The 16611-nt window shown below is 41.6% G+C and overlaps 1 protein-coding gene across 3 annotated transcripts in view; it reads right to left on the minus strand.

Moving 5' to 3' along the window:
* Positions 1 to 268: 268 nt before the first annotated feature.
* LOC132820432 (interferon-inducible GTPase 5-like) overlaps positions 269 to 16611 on the minus strand; it is a 39457-nt gene continuing 23114 nt past the window's right edge. For 2 of the 3 annotated variants that reach the window (XM_060832561.1, XM_060832560.1), the window contains 2 exons: positions 14508 to 14619; positions 269 to 4253 (listed from right to left, as the gene is read on the minus strand). In XM_060832561.1, coding sequence (XP_060688544.1) covers positions 3050 to 4246 — 1197 coding nt within the window. In that variant the 5' untranslated portion in view covers positions 4247 to 4253; positions 14508 to 14619 and the 3' untranslated portion in view covers positions 269 to 3049. The remainder of the gene's footprint in view (positions 4254 to 14507; positions 14620 to 16611) is intronic. The other variant, XM_060832562.1, reaches the window with a different exon arrangement.

Here is a 16611-nt window from a genome sequence, read left to right on the forward strand (position 1 = left end):
GCCTCCTGCCTGTCTACTTCGGATTCCAGCATCTGCAGTTTGTCTGTCTCTAACTAATTGCCTCTAATCAGCTAGATTACATTGCAATCACCTCTGTATTAGTGGATAATACTCTAATATTATCCAGTAATAGAGTCAATTAAATATAATCCACTCTCTATCTCTACAGCAATTGACTATAAAATTGCATTACAGTGCGATTGGCTGTACTACAGGATGATATGAGAGTGAGCTTGATACTTTAAAGAATGTAGGCAGGGGGCGAAAATTTCCATGAGCATTTCTCCAATTAATTTATTTGATCCTTGTAAAATCTCAGAATTTCAAACATAGCGTTGGCAATTTACTTGGGTTTTCACTGCTCTTCAACAGCAGATGAAATGGAAAACATAGCAATCCCAAAAAAAAGGACCAATTATATATTTTGAAATATAGACTGCAATTGGTGTGAATCAGATTTAAGCTAAATCTGACACCCAGTATTTTCACCTCCATAGTCAGATACTGAGGATGACTATCTCCCATGCTGAAGTTGTGGGTCCTGACTTGACTAAACAGTATGATGATGGTCCTGCACACCCTGCTGCAGGTGGGGCAGGTAGTGTTTGAAGGGGAGAGGATGCTCAGTAGCTTCTTCCAATCTTTGTGTCTGACCTCCAGCTAGGTCTGTCAGAGATGGTCGAAACAGTTTGAACCTTTGTAGATGTTGCTTCTCTACTTTGGTTGATCTTGGGTAAAAGTTTCCCAAGTGAGAGTTTTGCATTTTAAGAGGGGACACGTTTATTCGAGAACCTATCCTTATGGATTAATTGCAGGGTTTTTTTGTGAAAGCATTACTGTGATATTTCCTGAGGAATTTGAAATATCTACTGTACAGTGTCCATGTCTCCAACTCGGATAGAGGAGCAAGTAGCAGTACTTGGTGCTAGGTTTGAGGTTTTTGTCATCAAAGACTCTGTTCCTCTGACAGCTACATTGTGGGCAATGTTACGTTTCATTTTCAATACCTGCCCTCATGGGAGGAGGTTGCCAGTGCATAAGAATTGATCCATATTATCCAGTTGCTCACAATAGATGTTGGTAATCATTGGACAAACTCTACCTTGGGGACAGACTAGTAAAAGTCTTGGTCTTCCAAATGTTTAACCAATGGCTCATTCTCACATATGAACTTGTGACAGCATCAGCAATGGACTAGGGCTCAGCCGTTAAATCTGTGTGCTCCCAAATGCATCACTGCAGCTGCTTCATGACAGAGGGTGGGGTTGTCTTGGTACTGGACTGCAAGTGGTTCATGTTGGCTGGCTTGCTGCTGAAGCTGTTGAGATGCTCCACACCATCAGAAAGCCTTCTAGATACGAGATGCAGTGTCATGATCAGAAAGATGGGGAACAGTGTTGGTGAGATGATAGCCTTGGTTCATCCACTGTGACAGGTATTGGGTAAGTGCTGGATCCATTGGTAAGGATCATAGCTGCATGCTGTTGCGCAGCTGATGGGGAATGGTAACAAAGTTCCATGAGCAGCCAAATTTGAGCAGGATGCTTCATTGTCCCTCTACGTTGACAGAGCTACAGGCCTTTGTGAGGTTGAAGAAGACCATATTTGAAGGTTGTAGTGTTAGTTGAACTTGTTTCACTGTGATCATATTTACCATGCCTCTTGATAGATAGAGTTGGCATTGTGACTCCAAATCAGACCTTCTCCAGCACTAAGAGGACAACTGGAGAGCCCCATGTTGTTCCCACAATCCATCTTGTCTCCTTCCATAAGATGGTCACAATTACAGCATCTCAGATCTGCAGGTGTGCTCACCTTCTTCCACATGAGCATGATTACATCACATGCCAGCGACTAAGGTGTTTCACTACAGCATTTTAGTATTTTGGTGGGATTCCATCTGAGCTGGTGACCTTTTGGTTCTCAGTTGCCAGATGGCCTTGTCAACCTCATGTTGAGCTGGAGCTGTGCTGAGACAGTGATGGGTAGCAAGCTGTGCTCAAGGATACTCACATTGAGTACTGAGTCCTGGAAGAGCTGCTTCCAATGAGCACTTAACTTTCTTGATCAGCACTGCTCCATTTGTACCACTCAATTAACTAGTTGTTAGTATACTTGGGCCATAAGTGGTCCTAACTGTGCAAAAGAATCCACATTCGTCATGGCTGTCAGTATGTAGCACAAATGTACTCATTCATGGGGTTATTTGTTGGCCATCATTTTTCTGTAGACCTTCTTATTTTCCTTGGTTTTCAATGGTGTATCCTATTCAGGAAAGGCTTCAACTTGAAACTTAGTCGCTCCTGGATTAGCTGTTCATTTTTGTCGAACTAATATGTGTGGCACTGAGTTCAACACATATTCAAATCTTTAAGTGAAAATTCATCTGGGATTCAATGACAGAAAAGTCAAGAGTATTGCAGCCACTATATCTGCATGAAGACAACACAAAAGCTGTAGACGCTGTTTTATACACAGCAACCTCTGCTATGTTGGTATGGCAGGAGGGAAATTCCTACACAGAGGAATCAGTCATGTTTCCAAAATGAGTGTGTTGGTCACAGAAATCAGGAATACATGAGAAACATTCCAGAAGGTAAAATTGAGAGATCAGCAAATTGTATGAGGAGTGGAAGTGCTGCAATTTTCCAATTTATCCTAACTTTTTCCTGGGAATTGAGCACATGATCTTGGCAGGTACATGGTGTCGTGCTCACTGCAGCAATACTGATATGGTGTCTTCCAAAAGAATGTGCTTGTTCCTTTTAATATGAAGCATCCCTGGAATTATTTGATAAAGAGCAGGGAAGGTCTCTGAGCATTCTGGGAAATAAGTCAGTAAAAATACAAGAGTTGACCAGTTATCTCAATTTCTTCTGGGATCGTACTGTAATCCAATGAACTGCTTTGTTTTTCTCAGTCATATCAGTGATTACCCTTTAAACAGAATTAATTGACTACGGGACAATTTGGAATGTCCTGGGATATGGACAATACCATAAACAAAAGGTTCAATTTCTTTCTGGTATTTGAATGATTTATTCGAAACTCAATGAAAATCAGAGTCAAATGCAGCCTGTACCACTCTCTTTGCATTCCCTGTAAGATCATCCAGTGCACCATGCAAAATTTTGTAGGTCATGAGAAATGACGATCCTGCTCCAAAGATGGATCCAATAACTGGTATGAAATCAAGACTCAGCTCAATTGCTGAAATGGTGAAATAGGTTGTGCCCGCTAACAATCTTTTCACAAATTGTTCATTTATTTCCCCCACTAGGGGAGTTTTCACCACAGCTTTCAGCTGACTGACAGGTTTGCCTGTTGTGTTTGCCAACCTTTGAAGGGAGACATCATCCAGACCCAGATACTTACGGAAATCTATAATTGCAGTAACCAGTATCCCGATGTCACAAACAAAGGACAGGCCAGGAATTGGAACAGCTCCTATTGCACCAGAAAGTGTGGCCAACATCCAGATTCGATCCTTTAGGTTTTTTCTCTTCTCTTCTATTATCTTCAGTGCTATGTTTGGAAGGGACAACAAGAAAACATGCTTCTTTATGTCATCAAGATTACTTTGGATGGCATCATTTAATTTTGGAAAGTCAAACTCGTTCATTTCAAAGTTTGAGATCAAAAAAACAGGTGTTAGCATTCCTTGCTTTTCCAAGCTGCTGACACAATAATTCCTGATTTTGTCCAGCTCTTTATCTTTGTCAAGTGGTATATTTTGCTTATGAAAAGATTCAAGATCATTATCAATTTTAGATCGAATGAAGTAGAATTTCTTCCCCAGCTTTTCAATTTCTTTGGCGAGTCGTGCATCATTTTCTCGAAAACGACAGTCTGACAGAATGATGAAGAAATCATATTTATCAAAGTTCATTTCCTTCACATATTTAGCAGATTGGAATTCTGGTGTTCCAATTCCTGGCAGATCCCAAAAACAAACATTCAGCAGGTTGGGGTGTGGGTATGAGGTTGGCTCCATTGTGGTTTCTGTGGGCCCAGTTTTAGCTGCTCCCTCATCACTAGTCTGAAGTCCTCTCACCGCATTGATGAAGGTGGATTTCCCTGACCCTGTTTCTCCCATCACTGCAATATGCAGTTCTGTGTTTGTCAGATCATTTATCTTCTTCTGTATCAGAGGCACAACAGCACTTAGCCCACGTGTTTCATAGGCAGTCTTGAGATCTTTGAGCTCCTTCAAATTGAAAAATGTAATCTTTGAAGACTGAGCCATCTAATCTCTGTGGAAAGAAACAAATATCTCACATTGTGCATAATTTCTGTAAATTTGTGTGCACCTTTAGTCAAAGGTTGAAGAAGAACTACAATCAGAATTTATTAATCTAAAGCTGAAATCACTGGGACTGCCACAATTCACTCACAACAGCCAAAAGGTTAAAGAGCTCAAAGATAAAGAACCTGTATGAAGACCAACTTATAACTTTAAAGGCAAATGTAATTTCAATCTTGTTTTCCCCTTGTCAACACATGGTTTCTCAGTTTTAGAGTTTAATTTGTGAGTATGTAAATTGATGCCAAGTAGACTGGTGGTCTGTTTTCTTTAAGGTGTGTTTTAATGATATTTTAAACACTTCAGTTGAACTGTTCAGTGCATTAAAAAATAGCAGAGAGAAAAATAATTTGCTTTGTTTAGCAGCAGGCAAGGTTATTTTTGGGAAGAAGGGGTAGTGTTCTATTCTGATGTCTAAAATGAAATCTTTCCAACCTTTCTTTTTGTCTCCTGTAATATAGTTTATGTTCAATAGGGCCAATCGACTAACTCACAGAAATGTTACAGCCATTCAGAACATTGTGTCTGTTGCACTTTGTCAAAGGAGCATCATGAATTAATGAAAGTCTCTTTTTTTGCCTTTTCACATTATTTGATCAGAAACAATCAACTGATTACTGCTCTCTGAATGCTTCAACTGAATCCACCTCCATTGACCCCAGAGTGCACTGCATTTTGGTATAACCTGTTCGTCTTGTAAAAAATATTTTTCTCACATCACACTCGCTTCTCTTGAAAATTTGTTTTTTTCATTCTGGACACTTATGAATGGCAACAGTTTCCCCCTATCTACACTATCCAGCTTTGTCATGATTTTAAACACAACTGTTCAGTCTCATTTTACTCCTCTTTTTTTTTAGATTAGACTTACAGTGTGGAAACAGGCCCTTCGGCCCAACAAGTCCACACCGACCCGCCGAAGCGCAACCCACCCATACCCCTACATTTACCCCTTACCTAACACTACGGGCAATTTAGCTTGGCCAATTCACCTGACCCGCACATCTTTGGACTGTGGGAGGAAACCGGAGCACCCGGAGGAAACCCACGCAGACACGGGGAGAACGTGCAAACTCCACACAGTCAGTCGCCTGAGTCGGGAATTGAACCCGGGTCTACAGTCGCTGTGAGGCAGCAGTGCCAACCACTGTGCCACCGTGCCGCCCACTCTTCTTACCAAGGAGAAAAGTTCTAACCTCTCAAACAATCCTCATAACTGAAGTTTCCCCTCCTTGCAAACATTCTTGTGAATCTCTTCCATGCTCTGTTCACCTTCTTCATACTACTCCAGTGGAAGTCTAACAAATGTTTTGCACTAATTCAACTTCACCTCATTGTTCTTGGACTCAATGCTCCTATCAATAACGCCCAGGATACAGAAAGTGTTGTTTACTGCTTTCTCCAGCTTTTCCACCTTCAATGATCTGTGTCCATATTCACCCAGGTCCCTTTGCTCCTGCAGCCACTTTAAAATGTTACCCTCTCTTTTATGTTGCTCTTCAGTGTTCTTCCAACCAAAGTGTATCACCTCACTATTCTCTGTGTTGATCCTCATCTGTCGTCTATCTGTCAACTCTCCCAAATTTGTTTATGTCCATTTGAACTTGCACACAATTCTCTTTACAGGTTGCAACTTTTCCAAGTTTTCCATCGTCTGCAAACTTTGAAATTGTCCTCTGCTCATCAAGAGAGAGATCATGAAAAGCAAAGGTCCCAATACTGATGCCTGGGGAACTCCAATACAAACCTTCCTCCAATTCAAAAAATATCCATCGACCATTACATTCTGTTTCCTATCTCTCAGCCTATCTTATATCCATATTGCGACTGACCCTTTTATACCAAGATATAACATAACTTCACAACACTCATGTAAGCAATCAAAAACCTTTTGAAAATCCATGTTTAACACACCAACAGTATTATCTTCATGGAGCCTTTCTGCTGCTTCTTCAGAACACCCCAGCAAGTTAGTGAGACATGATTTCCCCTTTTCAAATCCAGGCTGGCTCTTCCTAATCAACCCTCACGTTTCCATATAATCACTAATTGTAACCTAAATAATGGCTTCTAGATATTTTCCCATCACTGATAGTCAACTGAAGCAAAAGCTGAAATTGTTGGAGAATCTACGTGGATCTATCTGCTTCTGTGGAGGGAAAGGAGAATCAATGTTTTGCAGCCAGTGACCCTTTTTCAGAACCTTCTCTCCACAGATGTTTCCAGACCTGTTGAGCTTCTCCAGCTTTTTTGGTTTTTGTTTCAGATTTCATAGAACAAGAAGGCTACCTTCTTGCTTTTGTCAATGTATAAAATGCCTTGGGATTCTCCTTAATCCTGTTTGCTAATGACTTTTCATGACACTTTTTAGCTCTTCTAATTCTTTGTTGAAGTTCTTTGCTACTTTCCTTATCTACTTCAAGGGCTTCGTCAGTTCCCATACTCCTAGACCTTTTATATGATTTCTTTTTCTTTCTGACCAAGGTCATGACATCACTGCCCATCCAGGATTCAAGTGCCATGCTATACCTATCCTTTATTCTTGCAGGAATGTGCCACTCCTGAACTCTTATCAATTGTCATTTGAATTACGCTGATGGAGATTTACCCTCAAACAACCGCCTGCAATCAAAATTCTTCCGTTCCTGTCTACTATTTTTGGAGTTCACCTTTCTCCAATTTAACAACTTCACCCAAATACTGCTGTTGTCTCTATCTATGGGTATCTTAAAAACACGATATTATGGCCATTACTCTCAAAATGCTCCCCCACTGAAACTTCAATAACTTGGCTGGGCTTATTTCCCAAAGTCAGGTCCAGTATAACTCCTGTTTACTGGACTGTTTACTTATTGTCTCAATAATCCCACCTGTATGGTCCTTACAAATTTAGCCCCATCCAAGCCACTAGCATGTAGTGAGTCCTGGTTATTACAGAGGAAATTAAAATCACTCACCACAGTACCCCTGCTGTTTTTACAAAGAGTCATACAGTCCTACAGCATGGAGGCAGATCCTTTGGCCCAAGCCGACCAAAACATCCACCAACGCTTCCCACATGTCCCTGCCCTTGGCCCAAAATGGACTTCAGGGGCAAATTTTTCACGCAGAGAGTGGTGCATATATGGAATGAGCTGCCAGAGAAAGTGGTGGAGGCTGGTACAATTGCAGCATTTAAAAGGCAATTGGATGGGTAAATGAATAGAAAGGGTTTAAAGGGATATGGGCCAAATGCTGGCAAATGGGACAAGATTAGGACAAGATGTGGTTGGCATCAATGAGTTGAACTGAAGGGTCTGTTTCCGTGCTGTACGTCTCTATGACTCCATAATCCTTTCCTATCCATATATTTGTCCAAATGCCTTTTAAATGTTGATAATGTACCTGCTTCAACCACTTCCACTGGCAGCTCATTCCATATGTGTCCCACTCTCTGTAAAAATAAGTTGCCCCTCGGATTCCCTTTTTAGTCTTTCCCCTCTAACCTTAAACTTTAGTTATTGATTCCCCAACGCTGTGAAAAAGACTGAGTGCATTCACCCTATCCAGGCCTCTCATGATCTTATACACATCTATAAGGTCCCCCTTCAGTCTCCTACACTCTAAAGAAAAAAGTCCTTGCTTGTCCAACGTCTCCCTATAGCTCAGACCACTGAGTCCTGGCAACACCCTTGTACATTTCTTCTGCATTCTTTCCAGTTTAATAACATCCTTCCTTTAACAAGGTGACCAAAACTGAACACAATACTCCCAAGTGCAACCTCACCGACGTCCTGTATAACTACAACATAACTTCCCAACCTCTATCCTCGATGCCCTGACTGATAAAGGCCAGTGCACCAAAATCCTTCTTCACTGCCCTGTCTACCTGTGACTCCACTTTCAGAGAACCGTTCACCTGAACTCCAAAAGGTCCCTCTGTTCCACTACACTCCTTAAGGCCCTACCACTCACCATGAAACTCCTCCCTTGATTTGATTTTTCAAAATGCAAGACTTCACACTATCTATATTAGACTCCATTTGCCATTCTTAGCCCACTTCTCCAGCTGATTAAGGTCCTGTAGCAATTTCTGATAACTTTCCTCACTGTCCAAGATACCATCTATTTTAGTATCATCAGCAAACTTACTAATCCTGCCTTGTGCATTCTTTTCCATATTCATTGATATTGATGACCAACATCAATGGGCCCAGCACTGACCCCTGAGGCACAACACTCATCACAAGCTCCCTTCCACTATTACCCTCTGCTTCCTACCATCAAACAATTTTCTATCCAATTTGCCAACTCTCTATGGATTCCATTAGATCTAACCTTCCAGAGCAATCGACCATGTGGAACCTTATCAAAGGCCTTACTGAAATCTCTATAAACTACATCTACCACCCTGTCCTCAACTACCTTCCTGGTCACTTCATCAAAAAACTTGAACAAATTTGTGAGGCACGATCTCCCACACACAGAGTTATCTCCCCAAACTCTATCTACATATTCTCTACTCTAACGCCAGCTGGCTGTTGGGAGGCCTGTAATGTATCCCCAGCATTGAGACTTCACCTTTCCTATTCCTGACTTCTACCCATATTGCCTAGCTGCATGATTCCTCTGATATACCTTCACTCAGTACAGCTGTAAAATGCTCCTTTCCAGTAAAGCAACTTCCCCACCCCTTTCTATAACCCTTGAAATGTCTAAATCCCAGGACATTCAGCTGCCAGTCCTGTCCTTTATCCAGCCAAGACTCCGTAATCGCGAATAATGTAACACAGCTTTGGTTAGTATTTGGAGCTGAGTTCATCTACCTTTCCATAACTGCAGGTATTTTATTTTTTGTGTACTGAATGGTCAGCAATTGCTGATTTATGCCAAACAGCTTTCTTGAACAAGGCCATGACATTTGCAAGCTTTCAGTCTTCTGCCAACTCCCCAGTATAGCAAAGACTGCAAGTTGATGGTTAGTGCCGCTGCAATTTGCACGCTCACTTCCTTCAATCTCTTTGGGTGCACCTCATCCAGACCAACACCTTGTCAATTTTAAATACAATTGGTTCTGCTGTAACATATGTTTCTTCAACGCGAATTGGTTTCAACACAATTGAAGAATTTAGACCATTATTTGTAGATGGCAAACTTTCATTCCCTGTTGCTATAATGTGATTCCGGCCCCAGCGCTTCAAATAGCGCAGCTGTCGTACAATTTTCTTAAAATGCGAGATCACATGAGGATTGAACTATCACGTTATATTGGAACCAACTGCACCAAGAATCTATCCAATGCTTTTTCCTTCACAATGTTGAACACGTCTGTTGACCGTATTAATTGAACACTGCAGCCTTGACCCCTGTCTGGAAAGCCTTGCTGAAGTCCTGCAGTGCATCATTCAGATGCTATACACTGCTGCTCCTGAGCATTGGAGTAGATCTTTGTGGATGTGGTGCCAATCAGTGGTCCACTTTGTCCTACATTGTATCAAGCTTCTTGAGTGTTGTTAGAGCTGCATACGTCCAGTCAAGTGGGAATAATCCATTACTCTTGTCTTATGCCTTGTCGATATGAGGACATTACTTGCTGCAGTATTCCTCGCCTCTGAACTGCTTTTGTAGCACTGTGCTTAGCCCAGTTCAGTTTCTGGTCAATGGTAACCCAGGTGTTGATAATGGAGGATTCAATTTTAGTTAGATCATTGAAAATAAGGGGTCAATAATTAGATTCACTCTGTTTAGAGACAGTCATTGCCTGCAGTTGGGTAGCACAGATATAGTTTGCCACTTATCAGCCCTAGCCTGGATACTGTCCAGTTCTTGATGCATTTGAACAAAGATTGCTTCAATCCCCTGAGGATTTGCAAATGGTGCTGACCATTGTGCAATTATCAGCAAACATCACCACTTTTGACACTATGCTGGGCAGTGCATCATTACTGAAACAGTTAAAGACTATAAAACACTATCAGACAATAAGCCAAAAACCTCCCTTCAGTCAGAGAGTACATGTATGTGAAGTATTAAATGTGTAAGTATTTCCAGTTCTATCCTTCATCAACTGGATCTGAGTAGTCATTGCTGGATAGTGAGAAGAGATATTACTGCTGAATCTACTGCCTGTAACTGGGAGGGGAAAGAGAGAGAGAGACACAGTATGTAAGACCTTGGGAGTCTTTTCGATTTGTGTTGCTAGTGACTCCCTACATTAGGAAGGAATGAATTGGAGAGGCAGCAAGAAAGGTTTACAACAACTATTTCAGAGGGTAAAGAGGGAGAAAGTTACAGAATATCTTTCACAGTCAGGGCTAAGTGCTTCATGCACATTTACACAAAATGGTATTTGTCAGTGAGGGAGGAAGGCGGACTGAGATTGGAAATTATGATGATGTTAGTATATGTGAGTTTATGCATTTGTGTGATATCTGTGCATGCGTATCATGTCTCTGTGGGTGTATAATGTTGGTGTGCGCATTTATGTGAGACAATGCTGTCACTTTTTAAAAGTTTTTTTTAAATTAAGGACAAAATAAGTTTGTAAAGGCAGAGATGCCAAAATATCTAGTTTAACATTAGGAGAGTGGCCAGTTCTCCCAGTTCAGGTATTTTCTAGTTTACTTTAGCTGCAGCAGTCACAGGATGTGAGTCCAGGGGAGTTACAAGCTTCAGTAAAGAATTCCTCTGACTTTCTTCTGAAATCTTTTTGGATGTTGTTCCCTCCTGTCCGTAAGAATCTGTGTTTGAATTGACCTCTTTGCCATGGAGTGTGTGTAAGGGATGTTACTGTATTGGAGCAGTTAATCAGTAATTGTTATTATATCGTGTCAGTTAAGTTTTCAATAGTTAAGTTATTCTAAATTCAGTTTCCTTTACTTCCAGTTTCAACTACAATGTTTAAATAAACTCTGTTTTGCTTAGAACCGAATGGTTTGACCAGTTGTATCACACTTGGAACCTTCTCATGACCATTTATTTTTAATATGTTTACATGTATAGTCACACATTTTATTTCATATGTAACTAGCAGCAGAGTCAGTATCAAGCAAGAACTATCAAAAGCTGATTGGGGGCAGATGTTCGCAGGTAAAGGGACAACTGGAAAATGAGAAGCCTTCAGAAATGAGAGAATGAGAGTCCAGAGACAGTATGTTCCTGTTAGGGTGAAAGGAAAGGCTGGATGATGGAAGAAATTGAGGGTTTGAATAAGAAAAAGAAGGAAGCATATGTCAGGTATGGACAGGATAGATCGAGTGAATCCTTAGAAGAGCATTAAGGCAGTAGGAGTACATTTAAGAGGGAAATCAGAGTGCAAAAAGGGGACATGAGATAGCTTTGGCAAATACAGTTAAGGAGAATCCAAAGGGTTTTTACAAATACATCAAGGGCAAAAGGGTAACTAGGGAGAGAATAGGGCCCCTCAAAGATCAGCAAGGCGGCCTTTGTGTGGAGCTGTAGGAGATGGGGCAGATACTGAATGAGTATTTTGCATCAGTATTTACTGTGGAAAAGGACTGTAGGGAAATAGAGGGTGATATCTTGAAACATGTCCATTTACAGAGGAGGAAGTGCTGGATGTCTTCAAACACATAAGTGGATAAATCCCCAGGACCTGATCAGGTGTACCCTAGAATTCTGTGGGAAGCTAGAGAAGTGATTGGCTAACATGGTGCCACTGTTTAAGAAAGGTGGTAAAGACAAGCCAGGGAACTATAGACCAGTGAGCCTGAAGTTTGTGGTGGGCAAGTTGTTGGAGGGAATCCTGAGGGACAGGATTTACACAGATTTGGAAAGGCAAGGACTGATTAGAGATGGCTTTGTGCATGGGAAATCACATCTCAAAAACTTGATTGAGTTTTTGTTTGAAGAAGTAACAAAGAGGATTTATGAGGGCACAGCAGTGGACATGATCTATATGGACTTCAGTAAGGCATTCGACAAGTTTCCCAATGGGAGATTGGTTCACAAGGTTAGATCTCATGGAACTCCGGGGAGGACTAGCCATTTGGATACAGAACTGGCTCAAATGTAGAAGACAGAGGGTAGTGGTGGAGGGTTGTATTTCAGACTGGAGGCCTGTGACCAGTGGAGTGCCACAATGATCAGTGCTGAGTCCACTACATTCCATCATTTATATAAATGATTTGGATTCGCGCATAACAAGTACAGTTAGTAAGTTTGTAGATGACACCAAAATTGGAGGTGTGATTGACAGTGAAAAGGTTACCTCAGTTTGCAATGGGATCTTGATCAGATGGGCCAATGAGCTGAGAAATGGCAGATGGAGTTTAATTTAGATCAATATGAGGTGCTGCATTTTGGGAAAGTAAATCTGAGCAGGACATACACTTAATGGTAAGATCCTAGGGAGTGTTGTTGAGCAAAGAGACCTTGGAGTGCAGGTTCGTAGCTCCTTTAAAGTGGAGTCACAGGTAGATAAGATAGTGAAGAAGGCGTTTGGTATGCTTTCCTTTTTTGGTCAAGAGTATTGAGTACAGGAGTTGGGAGGTCATGTTGCAGCTGTACAGGACAGTAATTAGGCCACTGTTGGAATATTGCATGCAATTCTGATCTTCTTCCTATTGGAAAGATGTTGTGAAACTTGAATGGGTTCAGAAAAGATTTATAAGGATGTTGCCAAGTTTGGAGGATTTGAGCTACAGGGAGAGGCTGAACAGGCTGGGGCTGGAGGCTGAGGGGTGACTTTATAGAGGTTTATAAAATCATGAGGGACATGGATAGCGTAAATAGGCAAAGTCTCTTTCCTGGGGTGAGGGAGTCCAGAACTAGAGGGCATAGGTTTAGGGTGAGAGGGGAAAGATATAAAAGAGACAAAAGGGGCAACTTTTTCACACAGAGCGTGATACGTGAATGGAATGAGCTGCCAGAGGAAGTGGTGGGGGCTGCTACAATTGCAACATTTAAGAGGCATTTGAATGGGTAAATGAATAAGAAGGGTTTGGAGAGATATGGGCCGGGTGCTGGCAGGTGGGACTAGATGGGGTTGGGATATCTGGTCGGTGTGGACAAGTTGGACCGAAAGGTCTGTTTCCTTGCTGTCCATCTCTATGACTATCATTAATGCATTAAGTAATCATGTAGTAACTTGACTGTAACTTGTAAATTAACAGGAATTAATTCCTTATAACAATTAGACTCACAGGGAAGGACAGAAAAAAACTTCAGGACATAATCATGTTCAGTTGCTGATATATTTTTAATTGCTTCCTCACTCTGCATCACTATATCCAACAGCATGTAGTATTATTCTGATAAAGATACTGTGATGTCTCATCATAAGAAATTTACTACAATTTGTTTGTTTCGCTGATAAAAAGGCTAATTTAAAACTAATTTAAGTTGTTTTTAGAAATAAGAGTTTCAATCACAGCCAAAACTTCGGGAGAGAGAGTGAGAGAGAGAGAGATAGAGGCAATGAGGGAAATGATTCAGAACAATCTTTAAAACAATTTGCAGCTCAAATTTAAAGCTATTGAATGGGAGGTGATGTTGAATAATGTCATTAGACTTGTAATCCAGTACTTGGGCTAATGATCAAAGTACATAGGCTTGAATCTCAGTATGGTGTATCATGGATATTTAAACAAATCTCAGCTAATGGCAACCATGTAACCATGATTTGATATTGTAAAAAACCATCTGGATCATTAATCTCTTCTCGGGAGATCTTCCATTTCTATCTGGTCAGCTCCATGTATGATTCAAGATTTACAACCGTGGTATGTTCTAGAATTATAGAATCTATACAGCACAAAGTGTCGCTTTGGTCCATTATGTCTCTACTAGTTAAAGCATCTATCCATTCCAATCCTATTTTTCAGCACTTGTTCCATAATCTTGCATCCCATGGTGTTTCATTTAAATAGTTCTTAAATGGCATGATCGTTCCAGCTTCTTTTTGCCTCTACCCTTTTGAATAGTGATTTCCAGATACCCACCAGCTCCAAGGTGAAGAGAAATTTCTTTGAATCCCCTCTAAAGAACTTACTCCTGACCTTAAAACTCTGCCCCTCATTGTTGACCCCTAAAAAGAGGAAAGCAAAGAGAAAGTTGACCCTTACTGCCCTCTGGGCATTTTGACACAATCAATATATTCTGGTCTTACCAGTGGCACTCACAACCCACTGTCGGATGTAAATAAAATCTCCCTCATCATTTCATTGACTCCCCCTCAGTTTGTTGGTTGATTCATGGTCCTTACCTCTGCTGCTTACTTGAAGGAAGAGAGTCAATCTGTGAAGTTCTCCTACTGACAGTATGAAGAGGGGCCTCTTGGTTCGAGATTGGTAAAAAAAAAATCAACGGAATGCAGTCTGTACGAAAGCAAGGATCATTAGTTTATTGAATTACAGCACCTTGTCACAATTCAATCCAGCAACACAGAGGTTAACGCTTCTGTGTTCTGTGGTGAATTTGCACAATTACATTTGAAAATTACACATTATTTATGTTTTTTTAAGCCTTAATTACAAGAAAAAAACCAATCATGTATAATGTGACATGATTTACAGCAAGTTAATCCAATGATATTTCCTGGGAAAGGGTTCTTTATTGCAAGAAAAGTGTAATATGGTGACTTGATTTTGTCAGAGCGGCGAGGAGTGAAGTGAAGGCTGCCAGGAAGGGTACGTTTTCCCGCATAAAAAGAGACTTACCTCAGGAGTCCGGCCTCCATTTTGCCAGAGCAGTGAGGACTGAAGGAGGAGTGAAGCGAGGACTGCCGGGAAGGTAAGGGCTTAATTTATAATTGGGCAGTGGCTAAACCTGAGATACTGCATGTGCCGTACCTCCCTCCTACCCCTGTCCTCTAACCAGAAGAAAAAGACCCTGTAAGTTAAGGCTTTATTTCTTATCTTTCTTTTTAATTTATTTAAGTGCATTGTTTGGTTTTGGTTAGTTCATATAAAGCTAAGCTTACAATGGCAGGGGACCTCAGAGCCGTGGCATGTGACTCTTGCTTGATGTGGGAGCTTAGGAACATGTCTGACATTCCTGACTCTTACACTTGCAGGAGATGTGTCCAGCTGCAACTGTTGTTTGACCGCATGACAGCACTGGAGCTGCGGATGGACTCGTTGTGGAGTATCCGCGATGCTGAGGAGGTCGTGGATAGCACGTTTAGTGAACTGGTCAGACTGCAGGTTAGAATTGCTGAGGGAGACAGTGAATGGGTGACCAAAAGACAGAAGAAGAGTAGGAAGGTAGTGCAGGTGTCCCCTGCAGTCATCTCCCTCCAAAACAGATACACCGTTTTGGGTACTGTTGGGAGAGATGTCTCACCAGGGGAGGGCAACAGTTGTCAAGATCATGACACCGTGGCGGGCACTGCTGTTCAGAAGGACGGGAAAAAGACTCATTGCGCAATAATCATAGGGGATTCTATTGTGAGGGAAGTAGATAGGCGGTTCTGTGGCTGAAAACGGGACTCCCAGATGGTATGTTGCCTTCCAGGTGCTCGGGTCAGGGAGGTCACTGATCAGCTGCAGAGCATTCTAAAAAGGGAGGGTGAACAGCCAGTTGCCTTGATGCATATAGGCTCCAACGATATAATTAGAAAGTGAGATGAGGTCCTGAAAGAAGAATTCAGGGAGCTAGGAGAGAAGTTAAAGGGAAGGACCTCAAAGGTAGTGATCTTGGGATTACTATCAGTATCACGTGCTAGCCAGCGTAGAAATGAAAAAATAGGCAGGATGAACACGTGGCTTGAGAGATGGTGTAGGAGGGAGGGGTTCAGATTTGTTGGACCTTGGGACCAGTTCTGGGGAAGGTGGGGCTATTACAAAAGGGATGGTCTACATCTGAACCAAACCGGAACCAATGTCCTTGGGGGAGCTTTTGCCACTGCTGTTGGGGAAGTTTTAAACTAATGTGGTAGAGGACTGGGAACCAGAAGAAAAAACAAGTAGGCAGCGAGGTTGGAGACTGGAGACTGTAAGAATTATGAAGATAACAATAATAAAGGGAAGAATAGGCAGAGACCAGGAGAGCACAAAAGAACTGGTGGCCTGAAATGCATCTACTTTAATGCAAGGAGTATAGTGTGTAAGGCAGATGAACTTAGGGCTTGGATTGGAGCCTGGGAGTATGACATTATTTGGTTGAAGGAAGGGCATGATGATTGGCAACTAAATGTTCCAAGATATAGATGCTTCAGGCAGGCCAGGGAGGGAAGTAAGAGGGGGTGGAGTTGCAGTGCTGGTCAGGGACGATATTATGGCTGTGCTGAAGGGGGACACTATGACGGTCTTGGGTAGTGAGGCATTATGAGTGGAGCTGAGAAATAAGAAGCATGCAGTTACATTGTT

Source organism: Hemiscyllium ocellatum, chromosome 11 (assembly GCF_020745735.1).
Source record: "Hemiscyllium ocellatum isolate sHemOce1 chromosome 11, sHemOce1.pat.X.cur, whole genome shotgun sequence".
NCBI classification, from domain to species: domain Eukaryota; kingdom Metazoa; phylum Chordata; class Chondrichthyes; order Orectolobiformes; family Hemiscylliidae; genus Hemiscyllium; species Hemiscyllium ocellatum.